General features: G+C 37.8%; 1 protein-coding gene across 3 annotated transcripts in view; it reads right to left on the minus strand.

Moving 5' to 3' along the window:
* Window positions 1-359: 359 nt before the first annotated feature.
* The window catches only part of ODAD2 (outer dynein arm docking complex subunit 2), a 184,941-nt gene continuing 169,392 nt past the window's right edge, over window positions 360-15,908 (minus strand). For all 3 annotated transcript variants that reach the window (XM_072749250.1, XM_072749251.1, XM_072749252.1), the window contains one exon: window positions 360-822. In XM_072749250.1, coding sequence (XP_072605351.1) covers window positions 709-822 — 114 coding nt within the window. In that variant the 3' untranslated portion in view covers window positions 360-708. The remainder of the gene's footprint in view (window positions 823-15,908) is intronic.

The following is a 15,908-nucleotide window of genomic DNA, read 5'->3' on the forward strand; positions in this document are numbered from 1 at the left end:
GTCAGTCCTGTGAGGGAAATAAAACATAATTGTTTATGCTTCGTAAGTCTAAAAGTAAAAATCCCACTCACTGCTTATGTTTTTGTGATTTACATTATCTGGTACAGTGACAGCCATACATTAACTTCTCCGATGTCTGATAGTATTTAGGAGAAATCTAGAATGACCTCAGGATGATCTCTCTAGGTCCCGCTGCCTGACTCTAAATTCTATTTAATAACAGTTCGTGAAATCAGCACATCTCCTTAGAGCTCTCCCGTGGGTTGCAAGTGATCAAACAGACAAAACCATAATGACAGGGCAGTGAGATAGGTTTAACAGAAGAAGAATTCTAAAGACATGCAGAATGACTATAGGACTGAACACCAGGAAGGCCATATCTTTTATTAAAATCATCACAAATACAAAAGTATCACTGAAATAGATATATGTACTGTATACATATCTATCTGGAAAATTACCACAAATTTATTAGCTTTACATTTCATTACATGGCATATCCCCAAAATATTAAATAGAACACAAATATCTATGCAATTTTTGGATGAAGAGTACCCTTTGCATTTTTAATTCCTGTGTTTTCATTCAGACATTTATCTGCCTGTAAAACATTTGCTCAACATGCTTCCTGATCTAGGCTTCTTGGCCATGGGACTGACATGTTCCCTGTCATGTAAAATTTGGTAGTTTGTAATATCTGTGCACATTTCAAGTGTATCTTGCCTTTTCTGTAGCAAGAGCCAGTCTGCGTATGTTGGATATACATCCAGCTGCGGCTTCCTGGAGGTCCTGGTCAGGAGACCCAACCATACCCAGCAGTAGCTGTCACATGTAAAAGAGGAGGGCGGAGAGGGAAACAAGTATAAAACCATTAATCTCAAGGCATAAAGTTAGGCTTTGAAAACAATTTTTAATATTAAGTGTTTTTAAAAGTCACCAAAAAAAAAAAAAAAAAAACAAATAAAAGAAAAGAAAAAAGGACAAGAAATGCCATTTAGGCAAATGCAAATATAAATGGTACTTAACCAGAACGAGATTTCTCATGAAATGCTTACCATTTTATTTCCTGAAGCTGAGATAGACCTATTTCTCCCACCTTTCTTTGGTCATCTAACTGCTATGGAGTCTGCTTTGAAATTTGTCTTGCATTCTTTCTGACTTTTCTGCCTCTAGGCCAAGCCAACAGCACACCATGCCTCGACTATTAGTACAACCTCTTAGATACGATTTCTCTGCATTCCAACCCACTTGATCATGTCACAACCTAATTATGTCAATCCCCTAACTGCATTGACTCCCAGTGCTAAATAACTACAGCTTGGGACAGTTAGTTAACTAACGAGTTAAACAGTCTGTTAACTCATCCTTTAAAGGATTTTTGTGCTTTGGCCTCAGTTTACCTTTCTAGCCGCTTATCTTTCTCCTGCTCTATCCTGTACTCCAAGGTCACGCACTTCTCCACTTCTTTTGCCCTGATTGATGCTATCCCTCTTCCTAAAAGGCCCTCTCATTCTCTTCTCTGAATTTCTAAATTTTACCTATCTTTCATGATCCAGTTAACTTTTCCACGAAGCCTCCACTGATTTTCATCAAATAAGATGCTATCTTTGCTTTATCAGAACTATCATAGCAGTTTACTCAAATGCCTATTACTATCCTTATATCATCCCTTTTATTTTTTTTAAGTTTTGTTTTTTATGTATTTAAGTAATCTCTACACCCAATGTGGTATTCAAACCTACAACCCCGAGATCAAGAGTTGCATGCTCTTCCAACTGAGCCAGACACGTGCCCCTATATCTTTCCTATTAAATAGATATGTAAGATTAGTGCTTTCTGTCCTTTAGATTATAAACTCTAAAACTTATAATACTGTATCATACCTAATACACCAAAAAATGACATCAAAAAATGTAGACACCAAAAAGTGTCAAAGAAATTAATTAGAACTTTAAAAAAAAATCTATCAGTTATGAATCAGATGAGTAGTTCTGACAAAGGATTTGAAAATTTAATTCGGGTCATCTATTTTCTACACAGTAGCATTTGGGTACAAATGTTGATGACAGAAAAGATGTGATAAGCAAAGAGATACTGTAAAGATAAATGTGAAATACCTTAAATATGACAGGCTTAGGGATTGGACTTTTATTCTGTAGGCAATAAAAAGAAGTTATTTAAACAGTTTAATCAGCAGAGTGACATGATCACATTTGTATTTTAGAAAGACAAATTTCATGACACCGTGCAGAATATGGATTATAGAAAAGAAAGGGAAGGATCCTGAAGTCCTTCAGGGCAAAATGAATTCAAGGGACATTTGGGGGTTAAGCTTGTGTTGAACACAAATGGCCCAAGGATATCTGGTTATCCAAAAAGAAGAAAATAAAGATGGTAATCTTCCATCATACATAAACATTATGTCCAGGTGGATTAATGATTGAAATAAAAATGAAAAATATAAAACATTTGGAAAGTTGGAGTTGAGAAAACCCTGATAAAATTGAGGTACTGAAGGATGTCTGGCAACTCAGGTCCTCGACCTCCTCATTGTCCATGGAATTGTCCTCCACTTCCAGGGTCACATCCTGGTCCTTATTTTTCATCATGTTCAACAGTCCCACCAGTGCTTCTTGGACATCTCTATACTAGGCAATCTCAGAACTATCTCGAACCTAATATATTACAGATAAAATTTCTAATTTTTTCTATCTAAACCTGGGTTCCCCATCCCCAGTATTCTCCTATATCAGTGAAGATATCACCACTTAATTGCTCAAGCCAGAAATCTCCTCACCTCACACTCCCACCTCATCTCCCCTGCTTCTATCCAACAATTATATCTTTGTGATTCAACTGCCTACACTTATTCCAAAGTCATTTGCTTCTCTCTATTGCCATTGTCATCACCCCTGTAAAGCCTACAGCATTTTCCCACTGTCCTTGCACCCTCTCTTGCTTGGCCCCCAGTCAATCATTCATACTGTATCCAGAGTAATGTCCTAAATTGTGAAGTTCACTGACAATGGGCAAAATTCTAGAGAAGCAAAGGGAATAAGACATGATCAGTCTTCTGAGAGTCAAGAGAAAGAAATACCGTCTTCTGAATAAGGGAAACAGAGCTGTTTGGGGGAGCTCCTGACTTGAGAGTTTTGCATTGTTAAAGTAATTAAACAGGAGGCCATTAGATAAGGTGGCTCTAAAGCTTTGGTGGCCTATGTAAGCAAACCAAAACCTAATCCAGAATTAGCACACTTGAATATAAGAATATGAAACCTGAGGCCAACCAATCACAAATAGGCTTTCCCAAATAAGGCAAGAGCTTATGCTATAGCCAATCAAATAATTTCCTTGCTTTGCTTCTGTATCTTGTTAAAAACTTTCCCCTAGTTCCTGGAGTGCTCCTAACCACTTTCAGTTTGGCACTGCCTGGTTTGAATCATGCCTCAGTTTATCTTTTTAATAACATTACTAGTGTTTTTCTCCAGCATCATTCGATCACCAAGGTGTAAGATGGAGGAAATAGGTTATAGCACTGCAACTCATTTGAATAGTCATACAGTCTGAGCTGACTGAAAGGACAAACAGAAGGCTACTCATAGGGACGCCTGGGTGGCTTAGCGGTTTAGCATCTGCCTTTGGCTCAGGGCATGATCCTGGGATCTAGGATTGAGTCCCGCATTGGGCTCCCGGCAAGGAACCTGCTTGTGTCTTTGCCTCCTCTCTTTTTGTGTGTCTCTCATGAATAGATAAATCTAAAAAAAAAAAAAAAGCCTACTTATAATCTGGGAGGTCATCTGTAAGAATTAGGAAGGTAGGAAGGCAGATCTCTGTGAAGTGAGAAAACGGTGAGATGGAAGATCAGGAAGTTGAAAAATAGGACATTAGAGTTTGAGAATGGATTATGTGGAGTTTAAGATTTTATAGATAAACTTGTATTGTTTATTGACAGGGTCCAGGATGTGACCATGGGAACATACGTCAATATAAGATTGTTTGGCAGTTTTATACATATGTGCACATGCATACACACACATACCTCTATGAACACATTTATTGAATTTATATTCTTATTCTCTCTGCAAAAAGAGAAAATAGTGCTCTATGATTATTATTGAAAAATAATGAGAAGGAAGAACAGAGTAACCAGCTCTCCTTGGTTACTGTAACACATGGCTTAGGTGTCTCGGTATTATAACTCACACTTAAATCCCTTTTCTAGCTTTCAACTTTTAACTCTTGATCAACAATTCAATATTTTTATCAATTTATTTATTTTCTTGTACCTTTTTTTATTATCATATGAAAGCTGCTAAAGCAGACACAGCTATATGAGGCTTTGGCTACTTCTTCTAAATATATACTCAACACAGACTTTCATCCACCACTCTCTTTTCACACACACACATTTTAGTTGTCCACCCCCATCCCTATAGCCTTCTATCACTCTTGAGTATTGAGTATTAGCTATAAATGTGGAGATTTTGCTCCTGTATGTCATTACAGAATCAATAAACAAGAGCAGTCCCAGTCTGGATGCCAAGGGAGCCTGATATTGATACTTCTCTATTCTTAAATGGACCTATTTTTTCTTTTAATTTCTGCTTTCCAAACTCTAAATTGGTTCTTTAATCAAAACAAAACATTCCAATCATTTCTTTGGTAAATTATATAATCCCTTGAGGATTTTAACAAGTTAATAATTTCCCTTTACATAATGTATTTTCTCCCTCCATCCCCTAAGTAGATGACTCAAAAGAATTCATGAATTCCCTCATTGATTCCATTATTTTATAAATACAGCATTAAGCTGTTCCAACAGCTTATTTATTTATTACTATATTATTTTTTTATTACAGCTATGTCATTATAATGAATAATGTCAGTTACCTGTAGACTTTTCTGGGCTCTCAATGAGGGAGGGCCTGATGCTACATTAAAATCTTGATTTCCACAAGAAAATGGGATGGATAATAATCTACCATCCAACTTCCCTATATATATGAAGAGTTGTTTAGGAACTTGGAGGAACATAGATTGCCAGCTCCATCAAGCCCAGCTAATGCCTATCTCACAAGGCCAGCCTGCCTTGCCTTTGCTTTGGTCCTTGGTCTCTCCTCCAGTAGACTCTGTTGTTGATAGTTTTTAAGTCTAGGAAGAGATGTAATAGATTTCTAGCTGTGAACACAGACTATCTGAGCAGAGAACTAGACAATTGCCTTATGCATTTTAGCTGCTTTCTAGAAAAGGCAAACAGTCATCAAAAAGGTGGGTTTTGAAGTCATAGCTCCTTGGATTTGTATCTTGATTCTTCTACTTACTGGGTAGGTTACTACTGAATCTCTAAACCCTATCATCTCATAAGTTTAAGGGGATCACCTGCCTCTGAGGCTTCTTGAGAAGATGAGTAAGATAATAGAGATCTTTAAAAAGTGTTGTATGCCGGTATTCACAGCTTCTTCCTGTCTTTACATTTTTTATCTTCCCCTGCTCTCTTCCTATTTTGTCTGTTTCCTGAGCCTTGTAAGGATCCAAGCATGCAGTGTGAGAGGAAAAACTAGAGAAACTCAAGCAGGGAGAACTCATACCAGAAAGGGCAGAGGATTCTTTGTGGGAGAGAAAGAAACAACAAATGGGGAAGGAAAGGAGGAAAGTGGAGAGAGGGAAGAGCTTCCACTCTGTTTTGAATAGAGAGTTTGGAAAGGTTTGAATGGGGGGGGGGAGTGTTATTTTAGGAGCAACTTTAGGGTGAGACAGATGTACTGAGTATAAAAAAAGATAAGAGGATTTTAAAGAAGTTTAACAGTGTACAATTGTGCTGTTTTCAAGAAAGAGTGAAACTAGAATTAAAATTACTTTCAATTGCTACCTAGTTGCCAGGCTTTTGTGTCTGACTGCATTTCCATGTCAGGACTGGACCACAAGGCAGCTTGGCTTCACAGGTTATGCGTTTGAATCACATAAACCCATGCTTAGTACAAAGTAAGAGCTCCTTAAGTGGTATTCATTATCATGGTGATTATTTCGCCAGTTCTGAAGTCTAGTTCTGGCTTCTATTCCCTGGAGTCCAGCCCTGGTTAGTTTGGGAGGAATGAGGAAGCAGGAATCTTGGCCCTAAGGTCAGGCTAGCCCTGTCAGCACTTGCTGCAGTCCCCACCTCATCTCTGGTTGACCCCTATGGGCACCAGTGGCCCAGGCTTCACTTGGTATCAGCTGTTGCTACCAGGCCTTGCATGGCTCCCTTGGAAAGCAGTGTCTTGGCTGGATGCCTGCCCAAACTGAACCTGCATTTTGCTCCTTTGCCCTCAGATCTTGTTGCTCTGTGGTTCCCCCCTCTTCTGGCTTTCCAAGTCAGTTGCATTTATTCCCAAACCCTTGATGCCAGTTATATAATTTCATATTACATAAACTAATGAACTGTGAGTGTGAAATGTACTAGTCATACGTTTGGCAGGCTGTTGGCATCTTGGTGTTTCACAGAGAGCCTGCAGTGTGTTGGCAATGCCAGGAGTCAGCTAGATAAAGGTTGCAGAGGGGAGGATCTACTATGCACTCACATGCTTTCCATTAGAATATGTTAAATCAGTGCAGGGTCCTTTTTATGAGTCTACTCTGTAAATGGCTTTTTCTAGGACCTGAGTAACCTCTAGTCCTGAATGCATTAAGAGGACTACTACTCTTTGGGGAATTAATTTAGTCTAAGTTTCTTGCATTAACCACGAGGTTTCATTCTGCATGACCTATGATGGTTAGTAAATGTTTAATCTAAAAGTTCAACCAGTGGAACCTAGCAGTCCAGTATTTTAAAGGCCTAAGGTAGAAGCAAGGGTGAAATTTTAAAAGAATAAATAAAAGAAGAAAAGGATGGCCTAGAACAATACCTGTGATAGGCAGTGAGAGTTGCTTCCTTAAATGTACCTCACTGGCATTGGGCCTACAAGTTACCTAACATTCGTACAACGTGAAATGATTTTATTAGCTACCATGCTTAGTATGTGCCAGGTGCTGTGATTTATACTTCACTAGTTAATTTATCCTGCTCTACCCATTTTCCTTAGCCAGGAACATTCTCAATCAAGGGTATAGTGTTGGAAGTGCAGAAGTTTCTGTGTTCTCTGGGCATGAATGGCTTGATATTTGAGAAGCCCTTCTGAGACTCTTTTGGTGATGCTGCTCTATGAATGTATTGGTTTTCCTGCATTTTATTTACTGCTGTAAATGGATGTTACTCATTGCTTTATTAATACACCTACAGGCTGTGTTACTAATGCTGCTTTACAAATTGAATAAGGATGTACTACTTTCCCAAACCACTATCTGGACAAATGTACTATATATGTGTCTTGGTTTTTAATCGGGCTCAGAAATCTATGCTCTTATTTTTCATAAGAGCCTCATAAGCAGACTAGGACACTCAGGAATGCTTTAAAATAAATAGAAACATCCACACAACAGAAACTTAGTACAAAATTCTGCATTCGACAGGCAGCTAACAGAAAGGAGAGAGCAGCACGTTTTTTTCAATCACTAACACACGGGGCAAGGTGAGGGCGGTTTGTAATACTTCGCCATAATTACATAAAGGAGTACTTTTCTTAGGAAACTGAACTGCAAATTGGGTACAAGTGATTATGGAATCGGTACACTCTTTTGGGTGTATATTTTTTGATCTGTAGACATTTTCCAACTATAAAAACAGTTTTGATATTACAAGGGGGAAAACACCTCAGGTTTACTTTTTTTGAAGTGTTTGTTCCTTTCAAAAACTTTCCCCGTTTTAATCTTTCCCTCCCCCAAAACACATTCAAGGACCTTAAATTTATTGGGAGTTTCATATGTACACCAGAGAAAAACTAGCCCTCCTGCTTGCTTTCCAACTTAATTGCATAGAACACTTTAAAACATCATTCAAACACATTAGTTTTTACAGCATTGGCGTGAACGAGGACACGGGGAGGGGCACAGAGCGTGGTGTGGTGTGTGGATCAGGCTAATTCGAATACTTCCTCCAGCATCAAAGGCTTTGATCTCAAGACGCATGCCCTGAGCACGCAGCTGTGACCCATGATTCACATCCCCTGGAAGGTGAGGCAAAGGTAGCATGGGAATCGGTGTCTGCATTCAATTTTTACTTTTATACCTAACAGTTCATGATTTTATATAATATTTCAGTTGTATGAAAAATAGGTCCCAATTTGAGTGATAACAGATTTTCTTGTGGTTTGACTCAATATTGTTTGGGTGAACACAGACGGGAAGTATGAGTTTTAATTAGAGCCGGATGAGCTCTGAAATACCTGCATGCACACCCAGCTTAGCAAGTTTTCCAGAAAGATTTTGAGTTCCCAGAGCTCATTTGAACTGTGAACCCTTTAGCTATTTTCCAAATCGCAAGGCACTGCAGTGTGGCTGTAGCACAAACGTGCAGCCCAGTAACAAGAAATGCATTGCACAGTGGCTTCCCAGCTATCCAGGCTGGCTGAGGCTTCACAGTGGTTTCTCTCACATCCCGACTTCAAGCCCTGGTAATTCATTTCATATGACGGCTCACTAGAGCCATGGGCCTCAAAACACATTTTACATTTGCTGGTTGGGGCAAAACCTTTGATTCTGTTCAGTCAGTAAAGTGAATCAAGGGGTTTGCCTTCTAGTGGTGTCTGCATGCATCCCAGTGACAGGAGTGTGCCCTATTTATGTGAACTGAGGTTCATGTCCACAGAGCTTGAAAGTGGGGTCTGACTTGTTTGATCTACTGCCTCTTCTGTGCATGTTTGTTTACACTTGAGTAGGTCTACCCTCTAGTTTTTCATCCTCGTTGTTTTTCAATGAACCTTCCCATAGGGAACTTTTGTGCACACACACACACACACACACACACACACACACACACACAAATTGGAGTGCTGGATCTAGAGTACTGGAAGGTAGAAATGGGGCATATAATAAAGCCCTAACAACTCTAAAGAATGCTAGAAATTCTAGAAGTGGACAATGCCTTGATAACTGGCAGCATCAGGAGATTCCTTAAGAAAAAGGAAGTGGTAAGTCTTGGCGTGCCCTGCAGAGAAATTCATGGTATCGTTTGGAATGGCTTTAAGTTCCTCTTCAATTTTTCTTCCCACCAAATGCAAAGAATATCTGTGCATATGGGAGTTTCTTGGATAAGAATGCTAAAGAAGTGAGAGGCTAGGAATGGATAAAAAGATTCATGAGGATAGGGCTGCTGAGGATTGCATTTTGCTATTGGGTAGATCAAAGTGACAAAGAAAATTCTCTGGAAGTAAAAAAAAAATAGCATGTTCTCAAAGATTATGGAGTATAGTGGCTATGAGTTCAGGCTTTGAGTTCATAGTCTGGGTCTGAACCCTGGTTTCTCCTTACCGTGTATGACATGTGGTTAAGTCTCCCAGATCCTCACTTTTCTTATCAGTAAAATTAGGATTGGCAGTAGTACCTTTTCACCAGGATTAAATGAAATAACAAATGTAAAGTGCTTGCTCTACTTGCTCATACATGATGATTGTTATAATTACCATTGTTGGTATTACCTGGAATGCGAAGTTGTTTGTTGTAGGGTAGAGAGAGTAAAATGAATTTTTTATCAGCCCACTTTCTCTGCTAGAGTTCCAGTAGGATTGACTCAATAAATAATTTTGGTCTAGTTATATCGAGAATTAATATGTTAACAGGGGCTTGTCATGTCCTGTTATGTGAAAAAAATAAGGGAAGAAAGTGGCACTAGCAGAACTCTGTGTTCATGGTAATAGATGGATCAGTTGCTCAAATTATAGTTTCCTCCTGCATCAGTGTCTAGTCCAGAAGGACATCACCCCCATTGCTAAATAAAGGCATGAAGTAGCTATTAATAAAAATGAGACAAAAGCATTAGATATGGAATATGCTTGCAAGGGAAATGGGAGAAGTTCAATGGATAGGGAAGTGGCTAGAATTCAAAATATTCACAAAAAGTTAAGGCTAAGCGATATTATTTATTAATTTATATTATAGAAAACCAGAACTCAATCACACCTCCTTTGCTATTAGAATAATTGAATAAAACTACCTTCATTTTGGAAAATATTATCCTATAAACTCATTTCTTTTTTCTTTTTTTTTTTTTTTTGAGATTTTATTTCTTTATTCATGAGAGACACACAGAGAGAGAATCAGAGGGAGAAGCAGGCTCCCTGCGGGGAGCCCCATGTAGTGAGCCGAAGGCAAACGCTTAACCACTGAGCCCCCCAGGTGCCCCTATCCTATAAACTCATTTATGAGTTTGATCAGAACTCAGATGCTTTTTTGGTCAGATTTTCTACTTCTTTCTATTGGGTTGGAAGATGTTGAAATTAGAAAATTCAATCTAAGCGAAGGAACATGGAGAAGACCACAGCGAAATGAAGTACACTGATAATTTAATATTTTAAATGATTGTCTCTTCCCCTGCCTGACCTTTACAAGGCACATTAAGGAAAAGATTCACACCCAGCCTGCTCCTGCTCTCAGACAAAGGTAATAAATTGGGAAAAGATGGAGTATATGATAGGGGCCAAGAGGAATGTGCATGGGGAAGCCACCTATGATAATCCCATGTTTATTATTTTCTATAATATTATCCATAAAGGAGACAAAGTTATATCTGTTAAGGATCCCAGAACAAGGTTTGGCTCACAGTAACTACTCTTTAGTTCTTAGCCATTATTATTCCAATAGAAAACATACTTCAAGCACTGTTCTGATTCTAGTAACAAGTGAGATGTAACAAAACATTTTCAGCACTGTTTTGGCTGGCATGATATCCTCTCATGAAGAAGTCAGGTTATTGCTACCCAGTGGAGGCTGAGAGTCACATAGGTGGGCACTTCTGTAAGGAAAGGCAAGAGGCCCTCAGGGGAAGGTCAGCAGGGTAAAGTCTCTGAGTCCCTATCAAGTTCTGCCTCTGTGATGGGTTCTAAGGAGCAAGGAGGGAGCCCTGAGAGAACGGGCTCATTGCATTGGGAACGCTGGCAGGATGTAGTACTGACAGGTTACTGCAGGTCCCATGGAAATATAGTAGAAGGAATAGACCACTCTGTATTTTCTGCCTTGGGTTATCACTATGACTTTCCTCTGGTTCTTTAGCAGGAAGTCAAAGAACACTTTTGTGGGGTAAAATGATCTAGGAAATAAAGCAGTCAGGAACTTCATCAATACGTGGTCAAGACAAAATCAAGTTTGAATCAGAGTAACTCAACATTCTCTGAAAATATCAGTGAGGGTGACAAAACATGAGAGACACCTAACTCTGGGAAATGAACAAGGGGTAGTGGAAAAAGAGGGGGGCAGGGGGTTGGGGTGACTGGGTGATGGGCACTGAAGGGGGCACTTGGCAGGATGAGCACTGGGTGTTATGCTATATGTTGGCAAATTGAACTCCAATAAATTATTTTTTAAAAAAAATGCATAGTCAACCAACAACAACAACAAAAAGAATAACTCAACATTCTCTTTGAAGATTTAATGATACTGGCAGAGTCACACTCTCCAGTAGCCTCTTGACAAATGTGCAAAGGAGGTAAACTTCTTAAGACTCATGTGTCTTTTCTATGACTTGATTAAGAGTTTTACTGAATATAGGATTCTAGGTGAGAAATAATTTTTGAAGGGTTGGAAGAGTTTTGAAGGCATTCCTCCATTTTCTTCTTGCTTCCAATGTTACTGTTGAGAAGCCCAAAGTGTTCTTCATGTTTGGTTTCTCTTGTTCACTCTATCTTCTTTTTCTATCCTTTCTCTTCTGAATATTACAGAATCTTTTATTATTATTATTACTATTATTATTATTATTATACTTAATGTTCTAAAAATTTACAGTGCTATACCTTGTGGATAGGTATACTTTTATCCATTGTATACAGGGAACCTGATGCATCATTTCAATCTGGTAAGTCATGTACTCCAACTCTGGGAAATTCTATTGCACTCTTTCATTTCATTTCCTCCTCTCCATTTTCTCAGTTATTCCTTTGTGGAACTAATATTGTGAAGTTAGATCTTTTGCACTGTTTTTTTTTTAATTTTTATCTTTCCTTTTTCATCTCTTTATGTTTTTACTCTTTCTGCGAGTTTTTTTCTTTTTAAATTTTTATTTAAATTTTAGTTAGTTAACATACAGTGCAATATTGGTTTCTGGAGTAGAATTTAGTGATTCATCACACATACAACACCCAGTGCTCATCACAAATGCCCTCCTTAATACCCATCACCCACCTAGCCCATCCCCTCCTACCACCCCTCCAGCAACCTCGGTTTGTTCTCTATCATTAAGTGTCTCTTACAGTTTGTTTCCCCCTAATTTTCCCCATTCCCATATATTCATCTGTTTTGTTTCTTAAATTCCACATATGAGTGAAATCATATATTTGTCTTTCTCTGACTTATTTTGCTTATAAAACACTCTAGCTCTATCCACATTGTTACAAATGGCAAAATTTCATTCTTTTTGATGGCTAATATTCTATGGTATATATGCTACATCTTCTTTATCCATTCATCAGTCGATGGATACCTGGGCTCTTTCCATAGTTTGGCTATTGTTGATAATGCTGCTATAAACATTGGGATGCATGTATTCTTTCTGTATTTTTGTATCCTTAGTAGTGCAATTCCTCAATTCCTTGAGCAAAAAGTTCCTCAACTTTTTGAGGAACCTCCAAAATGTTCTCCAGAGTGGCTGCACCAGCTTGCATTCCCACCAACAGTGCCAAGACGGTTCCCTTTTCTCTGCATCCTCACTAACACTGTTTCCTGAGTTGTTAATTTTAGCCATTCTGACAGGTGAGGTGATTGTGGTTTTGATTTGTATTTTATCTCCCTGATGATGAGTGATGTTGAGCATCTTTTCATGTATCTGTTAGCTATCTGGGTCTTTGGAAAAAACGTCTATTTTGTCTTCTGCCCATTTTTTAACTGGATTATTTGTTTTTGGGGTGTCGAGTTTGCTAAGTTCTTTATAGATTTCGGATACTAACCCTTTTTCAGATATGTCATTTGCAAATATCTTCTCCCATTACATAGGCTTTTAGGTTTTTTTTTTTTGACTGTTTTCTTCATTGTGCAGAAGATTTTTATCTTAATTAACTCCCAGTAGTTCATTTTTGTTTTCGTTTCCCTTTCCTCTAGTGATGTATCTAGTAAGAAGTTGCTCTGGCCCAGGGTGAAGAGGTTGCTGCCTGTGTTCTCCTCTAGGATTCTGGTGGTTTGCTGGTTCACATTTAAGTCTTGCATCAATTTTGAATTTATTTCAAGAAAGTGGTCCAGTTTCATTCTTCTGCATGTTGATGTCCAGTTTTCCCAGCACCATGCGTTGAAGAGTTTTTTTTTTTCCCATTGGATATTCTTTCTGCTTTGTCAAAGAATAGCTGACCATAGAGTTGTAGGTCCATTTCTGGATTCTCTGTTCTGTTCCATTGATCTATGTATCTGTATTTGTTGTGCCAGTACCATACCATTTGTTGTATTTGTATTTGTTGTGCTAGTACCATTCTGTCTTGATGACCACAGCTTTGCAATAGAGCTTGAAGTCTGGAATCGTGATGATTCCAGCTTTGCTTTTCTAAAATTTTCAGGATTGCTTTGGCTATTCAGGGTCTTTTGAATTTCTGTACAAATTTTAGGATTGTTTGGTCTAGCTCTGTGAAAAATGCTGGTGGTATTTTGATAGGGATTGCATTAAATGTGTGGATTGCTTTGGGTAGTATAGACATTTTAACAATGTTTGTTCTTCCACAAGCATGGAATGTTTTCCATTTCTTTGTGTCTTCTTTAATTTCTTTCATAAGTGTTCTACAGTTTTCAGAATACAGGTCTTTGGTTCTTTGATTCAGTTTATTCCTAGGCATCTTATGGTTTGGGTTCGGTTTAATCCTCTTCGGTTTATTCCTAGATACCTTACGATTTTTGGCGTATTGTAAATGGGATCAATTCCTTGATTTTTTCTGCTGCTTCATTATTGCTGTATAGAAATGCAAGAGATTTTTGTATGTTGATTTTATATCCTGATACTTTACTGAATTCATGTGTTTGTTCTAGCAATTTTTTCATGGAGTCTTTCAAGTTTTCTACATAGAGTATCATGTCATCTGTAAATAGTGAAAGTGACTACTTCCTTGACAATTTGGATGCCTTTTACTTGTCTCTGTTGTCTGATTGCTGAGTTTAAGGCTGCCAGGACTATGTTAAATAGTAGTGGTGAGAACAAGGCATCCCTGTCCTTGTTCCTGACCATGGAGGAAAAGCTCTCAGGAAGATGGTATAAGCTGTGGGTCTTTCCAATATGGTTTTTATGATGTCGACGTATGTTCCATCTATCCATCTATCCCTACTTTGTTGAGGGTTTTTATAAAGAATGGATGCTGTATTTTGCCAAATGCTTCTTCTGCATCTGAGAGGATCACATGGGTCTTATCCTTTCTTTTATTAATGTGGTATATCACACTGATTGATTTGTGAATATTGAACCACCCCGGCAGCCCAGGAATAATTCCCTCTTGATCATGGTGAATAATTCTTTTAATGTACTGTTGGATTTGATTTGCTAGTATCTTGTTGAGAATTTTTGCATCCATGATCATGAAGGTTATTGGCCTATAATTCTCTCCTCCTTTTTAGTGGGGTCTTTGGTTTTGGAATCAAGTAATGCTGGTCTTGTAGAATTATTTTGGAATTGTACCTTTCATTTCTATTTTTGGAAACAATGTGAGAAGAATAAGTTTAGTTTTAGAAGATTAAGTTAAAGAAGTAACTCTTCTTTAAATGTCTGGTAGAATTTGCCTATGAAGCTACTTAGTCCTGGACTCTTGTTGGTTGGGAGATTTTTGATTAATGTTTCAATTTCTTTGCTGGTTATGGTCTGTTCAAATTTTCTATTTCTGTTCAGTTTTGGTAGTTTGTATGTTTCTAGGAATTTATCCATTTCTCCCAGATTGCCTAGTTTGTTGGCATATAACTTTTCATAATATTCTAATTGTATTTCTGTGGTGTTAGTGGTGATGTCTCCTCTTTCATTTGTGATTTTATTTATTTGGGTACCTTCTCTTTTCTTTTTGGTAAGTCTCGCTAAGGGCTTATCAATTTTATTAATTCTTTCAAAGAACCAGCTCTTAGTGTCAATCTGTTCTACTGTTTGTTTGTTTGTTTCTATATCATTTACCTCTGCTCTAATCTTTAGTATTTCCTTTCTTCTGTTGATGTTACACTTTATTTGCTGGTCCTTTTCTAGCTCTTTTAGGTGTAAGGTTCGGTTGAATATTTGAGATTTTTCTTGCTTCTAGAGTAGGCCTGTATTGCTATATACTTCCCTCTTAGGACTGTCTTTGCTGCATCCCAAAGGTTTGGACTGTTGTGTTTTCATTTTCACTTGCTTCCATGTATTATTTTTTTTAACTTCTTCTTTAAGTTCTTGGTTAGCCCATTTGTTCTTTAGTAGGATGCTCCTTAAGTTCCATGTATTTATGGTCTTTCCAATTTTTTTCTTGTGATTGATGTCAAGTTTTATAGCATGTGGTCTGAAAATATGGATGGTATGATCTCAATCTTTTTGTTACTTGTTGAGGGCTGACTTGTGATCCAGTATGTGATCTATTCTGGAGAATCTTCAATGTGTACTTGAAAATAATGTGTTTTCTGCTGCTTTATGATGAAGTGTTTATATATCTATTAAGTTCATCTAATCCAGTATGTCATTCAAAGCCATTGTTTCTTTGTTGATTTTCTGCTTGGAAATCAGTGGGGTGTTAAGGTCCCCTACTATTATTGTATTATTATCAGTGAGTTTCTTTATGTTTGTTTTTAATTGACATATTTTTGGGTGCTCCCAAGTTGGGGACATAAATATTTACAATTGTTAGATCTTCTTCTTCTTTTTTTTTTTTTTT

The sequence above is a fragment of the Vulpes vulpes genome, chromosome 2 (genome assembly GCF_048418805.1).
Source record: "Vulpes vulpes isolate BD-2025 chromosome 2, VulVul3, whole genome shotgun sequence".
Taxonomy (NCBI): domain Eukaryota; kingdom Metazoa; phylum Chordata; class Mammalia; order Carnivora; family Canidae; genus Vulpes; species Vulpes vulpes.